Source organism: Lissotriton vulgaris, chromosome 7 (assembly GCF_964263255.1).
Source record: "Lissotriton vulgaris chromosome 7, aLisVul1.2, whole genome shotgun sequence".
Lineage (NCBI taxonomy): Eukaryota > Metazoa > Chordata > Amphibia > Caudata > Salamandridae > Lissotriton > Lissotriton vulgaris.
The window spans coordinates 1,368,649,904-1,368,663,952 of NC_141695.1; the positions used below are offsets into that span (position 1 = coordinate 1,368,649,904).

The window sequence follows — 14,049 nt, forward strand, 5'->3', positions numbered from 1 at the left end:
ATTTCGATGAAGATAAATAGATGGCATTACCTTAATCCAGCTTCGATTGGGACATTGCAGTTATGAATGGAGAGCGGAGACCTTCCTCTAGGAAAGGAAACAGATCTTCTAAACATGTTAGTTCCCGAAACAAGTTTTGGCAATGTTTGCCACCTAACTTTTCACTGAAAGATCTGAATCAATGATGATCCCTAAATTTCATAGAGGGTGCAGAGCTCCATTTGTTACTTCCTGTGTAACCACCTTCTAGCAAGACAAGAGAGACCACAAGCCCACTCCTGACCAGCCTTGTAAAGATGACCCTTTGGACTTCAGTGGTCAGGCTCTGTTTTTCACGAAACACATGAACACAGTTAAAATCTAGTCTCCTAGGAGGTCTACCCAGGCATGTGCTTTGCAAGAAGTCAGGCCAGCATTTAAAAACACTTGAAAGGTGGCATAGGAGCATGTGCACCATATATAGAGAGGTTTGGCACCATGATCTATGGAGCACTGCAAATGGCATTAGTAGTCTGCATGCACAGAACATAACAAAGCATAATATAACATGGCATAATGAAAAGAAGACAGCAACTCCAGTAACAATGTAGCATATCAAAATATAGCATAACTTAACATAGGATAACATAACATGCATACTGATATGCACCAGAATGAAGAAAAGAAAATAACGTTATAGGTGACTTTAATCCAACGTCCGCCTAACAAATGACTATACGTAACAAGGGTTGCTTACTTTGGTCTTTTCTGATTTGTTACAGCGCTTTGTATGCTGCTACGTGCAGCTCAATTTTTCCCATAGCATACCTCTGCACAGGAAGCACTGTTGGATAAAAATCCAGGATGAACTGATGATACACAAACCTTATAATATGGGTCCTGTTGGCAGCCATACAGATTCATAGTCTGCAATTCTTGCATTACTCTGCGTCGTGACTTAGTCGTAGGTCTAGGAGTAGTAATTACTGGTCATATATTGTTGCTTGAAACCGTTGTGGATTGCTTATAACCTACAATGTATAGAATTTGCCCAATGATCTTGCACGAGTAGGCTGGTCGTTTGCATCTTTAGAAGCTGGTATTTATTAAACATGTTGCAGTGTGAAGATGAATCATCTACGAAATAAATATACACAATGGGCTATAATGGTGTTCAATTGCAATGGAATGTCACTTCCTGTGATGTCATCAGGGGCAAAGTGAAAGTGACGCAACCTCACATCTTTGAAGAACTTATGAAATTGCACCGTTTCTTATTTTTTTTTAATGTTCCAACCTATTAGCATATGTTCTGATAAACATGCGTTTGCGACTGAGCCCCAGTAACACTCGATCAAAACTGGATGTGTGCCCTCTGTTTTAAGATAGCGCTTAACTGATGCTTCAAGGCGCTCCTAATGTCTATGTGACTCACTGGAGATCAAATATTTTCCTCAAGGGGCAGCAGAGATTATAACTCATGTCCTATGGTTTCTGATCTGGTAACTTCCAACTAGGCCTTATCACCATCGAGATTTCCAATCCATAAACCACCTGTGATATCCTCATTCCTTAACCCTACTGCCCAGGAAGTTTGAACTGCCTCTCAGCAGATTGTAATTGTGAATGTATAGCGTTTACTACCCCCGATGAGGCGTTGAAGTGCTTTTCGGTAATTTAAGACAACCAACTCCTTCCGAAAAAATGGTTGTATAACTTTTATAGCATTAGTAAATTAAACTAAATGAAGACACATCGAGGAGTCACACCCCCCCAGCCAAAATGAGAAAAAGGAACGGAAAATTCAAATACTATATAGAGCGCATAGTACTGGTCAGTACTAGAACGCCGGTCTTGTAGAGTCACTAAGAGCGGCCCAATCTCTCGGCCACATCCTCAGTGATACATGGTATAGCAGGACTCTCAGGGCCGGACTAGGAACCAAACGCAGCTGTGGCAAAAATGCTGAAAGCAGTCCTGCTCCCTTCGCCCCCCAGTGTAAGTCACTCTTTTTCCATCAATCCCTCTCTCTTCTCACCCTGTGATCCTTTCCTCTCTGTTTTCCTTTTTTCTTCCCTTTCTTCCTCTTTTGAAACCTCCCAGTACTTGGCAATTAACTCGGTGTACTGGGGAAAGTGACAGGGACACCAGGAGGGGTCTTGTGCTGAGCTCCAATTACCTCCAGCCCACAAAGGAAATGCCCGGTGGCATTAAAGGCCTGTCCGCCTCTTACTGGGCACTGTGAGCATCCCCGACTGCTCACAAGACTTCCCTGATGTCAACATTTCTCACTTGCACCTTTCAGTGATTCATTCAGATAAAGCCTCTGTAGTCCAAGTTCTTTACACCATTTTGAAGCTTACGTTGCTGTGTCTGGAGCAGAAAGGACTGAGGAAGTGAATGTGAGGCACTGAGGCAAACAAGGAGGCTATATTACGAAAACACCCTTCAATAACTATAGTGTTTGGCCATTGAAGCTATGTACATTGGTCAGTCAGTGGTGGTAAACATTGCGTGTCATCTGTGTGATAGGGTTACCAGAAAAGTAGTCCTGGATAGTGTGCTTGTGACTCTTTTTGTAGGCACAGGGGCACTGCTCCACTTTGTGCACAGGTATCCCCATGCCTTATATAGGGCTCCCGTGCTGGTTGCGACCAAATAGTATGTAATGGCAAGTGGTGTAGAACAGAAAGATGATGGAGGTGCAGATGATGGCCCCAGAGATGGTACAGAGCATAATGATGGACATGTGCTTCTCAGCAGCGGCGCGCACCAGGCAGACGTAGGGTCCTGGACACAGCCCTGTACTGCAGGTGATTGGTGAGCCATCCACCTTGGGCAGGTGCCAGACGACTAGGATATAAAGGAAAGCCATCTCAAGGCCCAGGCGCAGGGTGATGCAGGTGAGGTAAAGGCCCAGCATCTTCTTTTGCAGATGGAAGTCGATCATAATGTCCTGCTGGGCCAGATCGTGGCCCTTGACACCGGTGATTCCATTGGTTCCCGAAGTCACACTCAGTGCCCCATGCTTCAACTTGGTCTTGATGATGTTGTAGCGGAGCTGCGAGGCGAAGAGCTCCATCAGAAGCACAGAAATGACGAACAGAATGTATGTGAAGTTCCAAAGAGAGACGATGGGACTGTCAAAGTGATCATTGAAGCAGGCCTTGCGGCAGAATTCACTGGCGTTGACATCACATTGGAAGTCAGTATCACTTTTGCTCCAGGGCATCTCAGCGATGTAGAGGGCGATCAGGCGGACAGCCATAAAGCCAAACCACAGAGTTCGTCCATGGTAGTCAGTGGTTGCCTCGATGGCCCCGCGCAAAATGGGGATGAGGCCTGTGACCATGGCCATCTTGGAGGCTGTGAGGATGAGAAATCAAGTTCAAGAGGTCAGAGAGTAAGAAACCAAAGTACATCAGTCACCCTAATGCCTCTCATCCCAGCACCTAACTAACCACAAGAGTAGCCACCATTAGATACACCTAACCACCACCACGTTCTCTCACCATCCACCCAACTACTCTGGCTTCCATAAGGACTAAGGGGTTGATTACGAAGGCATCCACCATCGTGGTGGTAATCGGGACTGTTCGTAATACATGCGGCAGTTCTGCACACCAAATCAGGATGCGACTGCCACCATGGTGGTCGCATCTTGTATATTTAACATTGCGGCAGGTGCTGCTGACAGCAGCACCTGCCGTGATGTTAAAAGTGCATGTTGTGTATTTCAGTGCACTACGTGGCAGACACCACACAGTGCCTGCCTCTTAGTGCGCTGAAATGTAGGAGAGTACCACGGGTACCCCTCAGTGCACATACACCTCCCTACAACACATTGGGAGCCCGCAATGGGCCCCTCAAAAGAACCTCGACCAGCCTTTTCATGAATGTTTCGCTGTCATGGAAAGGCTGGATCAATATCAACATATTATGGATCATCATAATATGGTGGACGGTGCCTGCTAGGCACCGCCACCATTTAATGCATGCAGAGCGCTCTGCCAGGCAATCAGTCCAATTACCTGTGGCGGCTCCGTGGGGGACGGTCTTTGCGTCCACCACGGTCGTAGTTTGGATACGCCCACCATCCTAATCTGGGGAGCGGACAATCTACGTTTTCTTGGGGGACGGATCGCCACTGCACGGCTGGCGGTGGTGGTTCTTTCCCATCATAATTACCCCCTAAGTCAACTCCCACCCAGTACATTCCCAGCACCCATCCACCTCCGTCATTCAAAAATTAAACAAATTGTCACATTCAATCCCCATTTTCCCTTCCTTACCCTAATCTAAACAAATATCTCTTTGTGCTCCGTACTAGCTTGACCTAACCAGGGATCCTCCAGCTGACATGTATTGCCTTCCACCAAGACAGAAGGAGAACAGCTCACACTATACTTGTATTGCCATTTATGATCGTAGCCCATGGAAAAGACAAACAGTAAAGCGTCCCTTGTGGCTAGGAAACAACAGTGGCCTCTTCCCCTCTCCTCATCCTTTCCACCCACTAGGACCTCAATCTCATGCCATGGCTGGCCAATGGGACTCACTCGGCATTGGTGTGTGCTCCCTGAACGGCCGAAGCCTTACCCTTACTATGACTGTGCTTGGAGTGGTGTCACTGCTGCACCAGCGTTTGATCCATTCAAGACTTTATCCACTGTCATCCCACAGCTTCCCACTAGATGTCGCTGCTGCAATCGTGTCTGATGGCACCCCCACTTCAGAGACTGTGAGAGGTGAGCAAGAGCTGCCCTCACCCCCTGCTCCTCAATACCAGAAGACTGTGACAATGAATTCAAAATGGTGGAAAGCTGATATACAGCCCTTAGTCCCTTGCTTTTTAATATTTATCTGGCCCCTCTTTTTGCCTTAATAGCAAACTGGGGTGTCAAAGCGATTTCATACGCTGATGACACACAGTTGGTTTTCTCCTACAAAGAGCAGTCAGAGGAAGCCTTTGGTAATTTTAAGGGCTACCTCCGTGATATTGCCATCTGGATGAATACTAACAAACTAAAACTAAACGCAGGGAAAACTGAGGTGATCTTCTTTGGAAAAGATCAAGTGCCCGCGTCCGACTTGTAGTGGCCCACCGAAATGGGACCCCCACCGCTCCGCAGTACTAGTGCAAAAAACCTGGGAGTAAGATGGGATGATGGCCTCTCCTTCCTTACTCATATTCAACAGGTTACTTCGGGGTGCTTAAACAAACTTAGAAATCTTCAAATGTTTCTGGATTTGCTGCCTGCTGATTGCTGTAAAGCAGTAGTCCATGCTACCGTAACTTCAAGACTAGACTACGCAAACGGCCTATATCTTGGTCTGCCGAAGTATGCAATCCAAAGGCTACAGATGGTGCAGAATGCGGCTGCAAGACTGATCAAACATATTCAGTTTAAGCATCGGGTCTCTCCGCATCTACGCATTCTTCACTGGCTTCCAGTGGTAAGCAGGATCGAGTTCAAGGCTCTGACCCTGGCATATAGGGCACTCCAGGGTAAGTGCCCTAACTATCTTAAATGAAGACTCCCCCAGTACCATCAAGTGCGGTCCTTACGCTCAAACACGCTTAACTTGCTCGCTGTCCCCAGATTTGCGAAAGCCCATCTTCGGGGGAGATCCTTCTCGGCGAGAACAGCTAGGTTGTGGAATGCTTTTCCACTCTCGATTCGCAATGCCAAGTCAGAGACCTGCTTTAGGAAACAGCTAAAGACGTGGCTCTTTGATCAGTAACTCCATCTACTGATCCTCTATCTGGTCTGTATCACTTAGTTCACGTTTGCTGCTCACTAAGCGCCGGGACACCTCTGTGTGAGGTAGCTGTTTGCGCTCTATAAAACTTAGTATTATTATTGCCACTCATCTACATAAATCATTCCTAGAAATAAAAACCCTTATCTCGCTTTCCAGTTTATTTAAAATATGTGCATTAACTTGTACAGACATGACAGACATGAAACTGGACAGAAGAAATCTAATGTGTCCTCCCCACCATCCCCTAAAAGTATGTCAAGAAGGACAGGGTTTTAAGACGTGGCCAAAAGGTGCATAAGCAGTCCACAATCTATGGATTTTAGATTTGAATTCATTCTTGGCCCTTCTGCTGACAAGTTATTAGTCCGTTTTCTCATTTTTGCAGTTGAGTAAAACAGATCAATTTTCTTTTTTATACCAGTCTACCAGACTAGTGTTGTTTCTTGCACAGCCAGAATTTTTACATTTTGCACACCCCATATTCCAAGACAACTGGCCATCAATAGTTATATCAAGATTTTATTGCAGATACCCTCTATTAAATAGGGAGTTAGAAAGTGCATCTAGCAGAAATGTCAATAGAAGCAACGGCACATGCACAAGTCATGATCGAGAATCCCTTCATCGGTAAAGGCTGATAAAGACATGTCCTAAATCCCACACCACAAGGAAATCTTGATGGGTGTTTGGTCGCTAGCTGTGATTTCTTGGCTGATGTCCTCAATGAAATTGAGGATCCCTATTTCTGGCGATGTTTACCAGCATAAGCAAAGTAACATGTACCTTCCCCATGCAGCAAGCTTCCTGATGCCTTCAGGACTTTCTTTGGGACAATACATAAAAGCGGGAAAAAGTGGTTTGTGTTGTCCGCTAAATATTTTTTTTGGGGGGGGGGAATAAGAAGTGAAATGGCTCAGAAATCCAGAAACAAATCTACTTTCAGACATGGCATCCCGTTCAGGTTCACTTCCTAGACTGTTTCCTCCATTGCTTAATAGGTTGAATCCACCTTGTTTTAGGTTTTAAATTGGGAACATGGCATTCCAGCACAATCTTGTGGAGCAGTTGTCATGGTTCACCCCCAGGACCAAAACCATATCTACAAAAAATATACTGATGAACATAAAGAAGGCTGTCAGACCTCTGACCTCTCATCTGTTTGGCTGGAATCCATGTTGGACAATCACTGGCAAAGTCAATAGTTCTGGCTTTATTGTGCAAACACGTCTATACACAGCTATTCACAAATGCTGATCACGTGTATTGCATGCCCAAATGCCTTTTATTATCCTAAGCCTACCCTACAGGCTTTTCCAATGCTGAGGGAAAACTAATAAAAATGGTTTGCTTTTAGTATAGAATGAATATAGATGATAAAGAATTGAAGGTGACAGTGTGATGATCCAGTGTACTTGACAGATGTAAACTATTCTCTCATGTATTCCAATGGAAGCACCCCTGTGAAGCCAGATAATATACCACCAAATATCCCATAGGATGAGGTGAAAGCAATATTCCTCTATTTGGACTCAACTTCCACTCAAAGTATATTTCATAGAGTTGGTAACTTTCGGGCCTGTAACAGAAGTACATTTACACATGTGTAAATAAAGATGTCTAAATGTACTCCTACATTTCGTAGTAATTTTACTACTTTTGGCTATTCCATATCCAAGTGTAAATTTAATACAAATTGTAGCCATACATGTCTCCAGCCCCTGAACCAGGGTTTGGAGCCATAGTTACCAGTGTATACTTAGTACAAGTAACTGTTCACATATAGGGAGAGTTCTCCACCACCAGGGCGGAGATCTCCCTATGGTAAAGTATAGGAAGCATTTGAAAAGTAACCTAAACTGTTTTTAAAAAGTATTTTTTTAATGTTGAATATTAATGTACATGTACCATGTTATAGTCCCACTGTACCTGATACCTAAAAACATTTTAATAAAAAATACATGAGATTTGCATTTGTCAGGAACCCCCTAGACTATAAATTAAAATGAATTGGCCACATCATAAAAGACCCACCTTTTTTAAATGTCCAGTTCCCAGAGTAGTAAAGACCTCACAGGAGCGATGCAGCACTCAATCAATCACTTTATTCGATCTAAAAAGAACATAGTCATGAAAGTACAGAACAATATTAGTCATCAATTTCCAAAAGTGTGAGCGCATAGTACAAAGTTAATAACAGGGTTACAAAAACCTCAATCATGGGTCCGCCAAGCCCTCCTATTACCCTAACATAATTTTTCTGTTAAACTAACATTCCTTCTTTATTATTTCTTTCAATCAAAAGATTTCATGAATTATATACTTAAGCACCATTGATACAACATCTAAAAGAAAAGTCATTATATGGTATATTATCTTATATATATGATTATTTAATTGAAATACTAAGAACATACAAACGTAATAAAGAGACATAAAAAAGGAAGGTGCATATGTCAGGCTGACATCGTCATAGCAAACATAGATTCCATTACTTTCTTCCTATGGTTGAGATCTCCTAATCATTAATGAGAGGCATCGGTCGGACGCTAGGCAATATCATACAAAATGGTCAGGCAACATTTGCGAAACAATATAATGGTGGGCAAATTGCCTACATTTATGCTTACGCCTGATCGGAAGAATTAATCTTTTACGATGCGCCACAGAAACTTTACAGAAAAGATCATATGCAGGTTTGTTTGAGGTGTAAACTGGTGTGTGTGACGCGCCACGCTAATTTAGATCCGAAAATAAGACAGGCATTTGTCTCACAATGGTACCTATTGAACATCCATGAAAACGATCCCAAGTTACTCAAACCTACTTTTGCATTTAGGAGAAGTAGGAACCTGAAGAGTCTGTTTGTCAGAGCGAAACCGAAGATAAAGGATCTATTTTGCCAGAAATCCATCATTGGCACACATCCAGTCAAATGCAATCACAGATGTGGCTCGTGCCAGGCCTGTGATAATGTCCTAGTGATTTGTCAAATAAACACTGGCAATAGAGATATTGATTTAAGAACCATGACTAATTGTAGGACCATCAACTCAGTATACTATGTATTATGCCCTTGTGGACATCCCTATGTCCTATGCTCCTAGCTTGGCCTGAATTACAGCCTGAGGGTCTTCAGAAATTGCTCTGCAATGTAAAATCTGGTTCCCCTTTGGATCCCCTCCCTATTCCTGTACTAAGGGCGCTCGATCCCCTGCATTTGTCCAAAATCTGTTCCATTCTGAATTTATCACTAAAGACTGCTACGGTTCCTGCCATCTGGAAACATGCAATGGTCACGCCACTTTTAAAAAAGCCAACTGCCGATCCTGAACTTCTTGTCAACTACCGCCCCATCTCATTGTTACCTGCTTTTTCCAAGGTCCTGGAGCGTCACATCCATCTTCATCTTACTCAGTATGTGAGCTCCAACAACTTACTTCATCCTTCGCAGTCAGGTTTCCGGACGGGTTTCTCGACGGAGACCACTCTCCTGGGCGTTACAGAGAACCTACGGGCCCTGCTTGACAAAGGTGAAACGGCCGCGCTGATACTACTTGATCTCAGCGCGGCGTTTGACACCATCTCACACAAAATCCTTCTTGACGCCTTAGCCACCATGGGCGTGGAAGGATTACCTTTGGACTGGCTGGTCTCCTTTCTTTCCAAGCGCACTTTTCAAATTTTCTCCCGTTCCTCCACTTCCAATACTTATTCACAGTACCATGGTGTTCCTCAGGGTTCTATCCTTAGTCTCCTACTTTTAAATGTATATGTTACCCCTCTGGCTCATATAGCTGATAACGTCGGTCTCACGTTATTCACATATGCCGACGACTCCCAGGTTATCTTCTCGCTTACGAACTGTGGCGAGGCCTCCTCCTCCCGCCTTCAGTTTGGTCTTGGAGAAATAGCAAAATGGATGAATTACAACCTTCTCAAGCTGAATGGCGAGAAGACGGAGGTCCTTGTCCTAGGACAGAAGCCTAACCTGTGGACCTCGAGACACTGGCCAGCAAACCTAGGTCCCCTTCCTGTACCAGTGGAGCAGGTATGAAATTTAGGCGTTGCCATTGATAGGGGCCTGACAATGCAATGTCAAGTCAGTAAAGTATCCGCCATATGTTTCAACATTATACGTCGGCTTTGTAAGATCATGTGGATGTTGACTGATTCCACAAGGAGGACGGGGGTGAGTGCCTTGGTCACCTCTCGGTTAGACTATGGTAACATACTCTACCTGGGGGCGGCCAAGGCTGTCACCCAACGCCTGCAACTAGTCCAAAACGCTGCAGCGCGTCTTCTCAGCGGTTGCCGCAAAACCGACCACATATCCAGCCGCCTCCGTGATCTTCACTGGTTGAAGGTTGAAAACCGGGTGAAGTTTAAGGCTCTCACCTACATGCATAAGATCAGGCACAAGGTGGCACCCAGTTATCTACAGACCCTAGTAAAATCTTATTCACCTTCCCGTTCTCTACATTCCTCCTCCCAATGCCTTTTCTCAGTTCCCAGAAACAAGCTTTCCAGAATGGGAGGTCGTTCCTTTTCTTACTTAGGGCCCAAGTTATGGAATTCCCTTCCTTTGGCCATCCGGTCTGAGGACAGCCTTATTTGTTTTCGCAAAGCCGTTAAGACCTGGCTTTTCGATCTATACTACGTGGCCAATCCATCCCTTGTTAGCTGCAGTATTTTAGCGCTGGGAGACCCCTATGGGTAGCTGTTGCACTCTACAAGCCTAAATAATAAATAAATAAATAAAAAATATGTGGGAGAAACAGGGAGAGAAATCAGATTCTGAATTGGTGAACATAAATCGAACATTCGCAATCGGAAAGCCACTGCCCCCATTTTCCAACATTGGCTGGAGGATGGCCACACTGAGAAGGAACTCAGGTGGACAATACAGAAAAAAATAGTACCACAGAGTGGCAGAGATGACACTAAGGGGCTCATTACTATGGCGGAAAAATAGCTAGCGCTGGTCCAGCGGTGGCGATTGTTCCACCACCGTCATGAGATTTACCCCGCCACATTATGATGGCGGTGGGTATCACGATGGATGGAAAGTCTGTCCACCGCTCTTCCGCCAGCAGCAATCGTCATGATTGCCTGGTGGAGCGGTCAGCATGCTCAAAATAGCGGCGGAGCCTAGCAGGCTCGCCGGCACAATTATCATGCCGGCGGAAGCCAACCTTTCCGTGGCGGTTGAACTACCATTGAAAGGCTAGCGGAGAATGTCTTCAGGGGCCAGCTGCAGGCCCCCCTTGTGTTGGGGGGAAGTGTGGGTGCACTGGAGGTACATTTCACTGCAGCAAGTGGCAGGCACAATGTAGTGCCTGCCACTTAGTGCAGTGAAATGCAGAACATGCTCTTTTTAACATCGTGGTGGTGCTGCTGTCAACAGTGTTAAAGGATTTGGAATCTGACCGTAGCAGTAGTGGTCCCATCATAATTGTATATGCGGGACCGCCTAATCATTAATGAGAGGCAAAGGTAGGACGCTTAGCAATATCCTACAAAATAGTCAGGCAACATTTGTCTATAGCCTGAGGTGAACCCCTTCACTCTACCTGCCCTTTTTGGATATTTATACTTTCGAGAGTCCTTTATTTGGTCCAATCTTTCCTGCTGTGTGAATGGACATGTTGTCTCTTAGACACATCAAGATCCTATAGATAGTGCAGAGTGCTCTTTAAGCACTTCCTGAATTATTCCTTTGGCTACCCTCTCCGATCTTCATAATGTTAGATGATTTGTGAATAATCGCTTTCTTGGGCCTTCATTTACTCCATTTCTTTCTTAAAATTGGGTTTAAAGAATACTTTTTTCAGCTCTACATGCACTCTTTATTATCCGCACATAAAAGAGATCTTGGCAAATAAACTAGGATACTCTCCTGGAGAAATCACTTATTATTTTATTTATGTGTCTACGTGTAGAGGGAGCACTCCTTTTGCTCTCAAACGCTTGGTGGGCTATTCCATCATTGTTCTGAATTCATTTGCACGATACTGTACGCTTGCCAGTTACCCACCAAGATTTTTAAATCATTTCTATTCGAAGTTTAGAATTGTTTTTACTTGCGTATTTTCACATCTTGCTCTGCACTTACTGTAGTTTCATTGTGGGGGGTCTTGAAGGGCTGCCCCCTCGTTCTGCCACGATCTGAGTGCTCGATTGATACGGGGGCAGACATCTTGCCTGACACTGTCTATACACCCACTTCCGGTTCCGGGAGGAGGGCCGACAATCAGGGCAGCAGGCCAGGGATTACCTCCACGGCCACTACTTAATCAGATGGAAAAGTGAGGGTGCAGCGGACACGCGCAGCGGAAGCACAAAAGGCAAGCCCGTCTGCGCCTGTCCGTGGCCGGCCGGTGCCAGGGGCCAGCCATAATGCCCATTTAATCAAATATTCTTCACTGGAATAGCGCTCTATGGCCCCCAAAGCCGATAAGGGGATCAAGCCCAATATTAAACAGAAACTAGAACGATATGGACTTCTAAACCAAAAGCCGGTTGCACCCTCGCCCTGAATTGTATCTGAAACCTCGCAAACTACTCAGCATGGACAGCTAGCCACAAAGATAAAGACCCCTGATACCAAAGAGCGGAATGGTTAAGCACCAGTTAGAGATTTTTAACCTTTAGACACTAATACTCCTGATTTACTTCTGGTCACAGAAACTTGCTTGACCCTGGAATCTATGCCCAACATCTTAGCAGCCCACCCAAGTAATTATTACTTGATCCAGGCCAATAGACCCCTGGGGAAAAGAGGAGGAGGAGTAGCAGCCGTTATCAAAAAATAACTGTCGGACACTCTTATTGCCTCCTCCGAAACGAGCTCAGTGGATAGTTTCACATTAAAACGAACATTTCCCAAGTTAACGTTAGTGTGTATACTGATCTATAGACCCCCTACTGCTATAGGAGGGGTGGTCACTGAATTAGCTAACAATTTGACTCCACTTACCATACTCTATGAAAAAATATATCTAATTGGGGACCTGAATTGTTGGCCATCAGGGGAAGGGGAGAGTCGACGTTCCAAAGAGCTCACAGACCTATTAACCAATCTGAATCTAGAAGGACATATAATGGGGCCCACCCACATTAAAGGACACACATTAGATCAATTACGGACCTCTAACCTTTTGGTCCACAACCTGATGGTACAGCCCTAAGCGTGGTCTGATCACCATCTCATTAATTTTGCTATAAACGGCCTATCTTTAGTTAAATCACTAAGTGACATGAAACTATTGACCAGAAATTGGAATCGCGTTCGACTACCTGAGTTCCTACACACATTGCAATCTACTCTTCTGCCCATAATGAATATTGTTAATGAGCTGAAAAGAACCATCTCCAACTGGCAATTACGAGCAGGTGAGGTGCATGTCCCATTACAGAGGAAAGAAAGGTGCCTGAAGCGGCATGAAACCTCTAATTTGTTTACTGAGGAGTTAAAACTTGTAAAACTTAAAACTCATCATGTGGAACGGAATTGGCGGAGAAGTTACTCCCCTACTGAAAGGAAAATGTGTGAAAAAGCACTAACTGACCACAAAGCTGCTATAGTGGAGACAAAGAAAACCTTCTACTCAACCTGGGTACTCAGCTCTAGAAACAAATCCAAAGATATTTTTTAAATTGTCAGAGAGCTTTCCAGTCCTGACCGCATTACTCTGGCCATTACCCCCTCCTAGGTCTTATGTGACGATTTGAACACTTTCTTTATTGAAAAAATTAAGACCATACAGAACTCTATCTCCACTAGCCATCAGGAATGGAAATCACATAAGTAATATGAATATCGCATAACAATGTCCAGCTTTCAAATCATTACCTTAGATTGGGTTGAGGAACTCAGAAACAAGATACAATCTGGCTCCCCAATTACCATTGTCCTGCTAGGATACAAAAAGAGCTCCTTTCTCATTTTCAGCCTACTTTTCTCTCTCTTCTTAACACCTCCTTAGAGCAAGGGGTAGTCCCACATGCCTTCAAAGAGGCAGTGTTAGTCCCATTACAAAAGAAGGTTGGAGTAGACCCCAGCCTTCTGAGCAATTACAGTCCCATCTCGCTCCTCCCTTACCCGGCTCAAGTGCTGGAGGCACATGCAGCAAAACTTCTTTGTGCTTTCATCGAAGAATCACATTTTCTGGATTCTCATCAGGCAGGCTTCAGACCATCGCACTCTACCAAATCAGTTATCTTGAGTGTCATGGACGATCTGAAGGAAGGAGCAGATAGGGGATGTACACAGGCCTTGGCACTACTAGACCTGTCCGCTGCATT

At 44.6% G+C, this 14,049-nt stretch overlaps 1 protein-coding gene across 1 annotated transcript; it reads right to left on the bottom strand.

Annotated features, from left to right (window-relative positions):
* Positions 1 to 2,070: 2,070 nt before the first annotated feature.
* LOC147703728 (gap junction beta-2 protein-like) lies at positions 2,071 to 7,870 on the bottom strand. Its single transcript, XM_086928958.1, has 2 exons — positions 7,777 to 7,870; positions 2,071 to 3,345 (listed from the first exon to the last, which is right to left on the bottom strand). The coding sequence occupies exon 2, from the start codon at positions 3,335 to 3,337 to the stop codon at positions 2,606 to 2,608; it is 732 nt and encodes a 243-aa protein (XP_086785084.1). The 5' UTR covers positions 3,338 to 3,345; positions 7,777 to 7,870; the 3' UTR covers positions 2,071 to 2,605.
* Between the last annotated feature and the right edge of the window lie 6,179 nt (positions 7,871 to 14,049).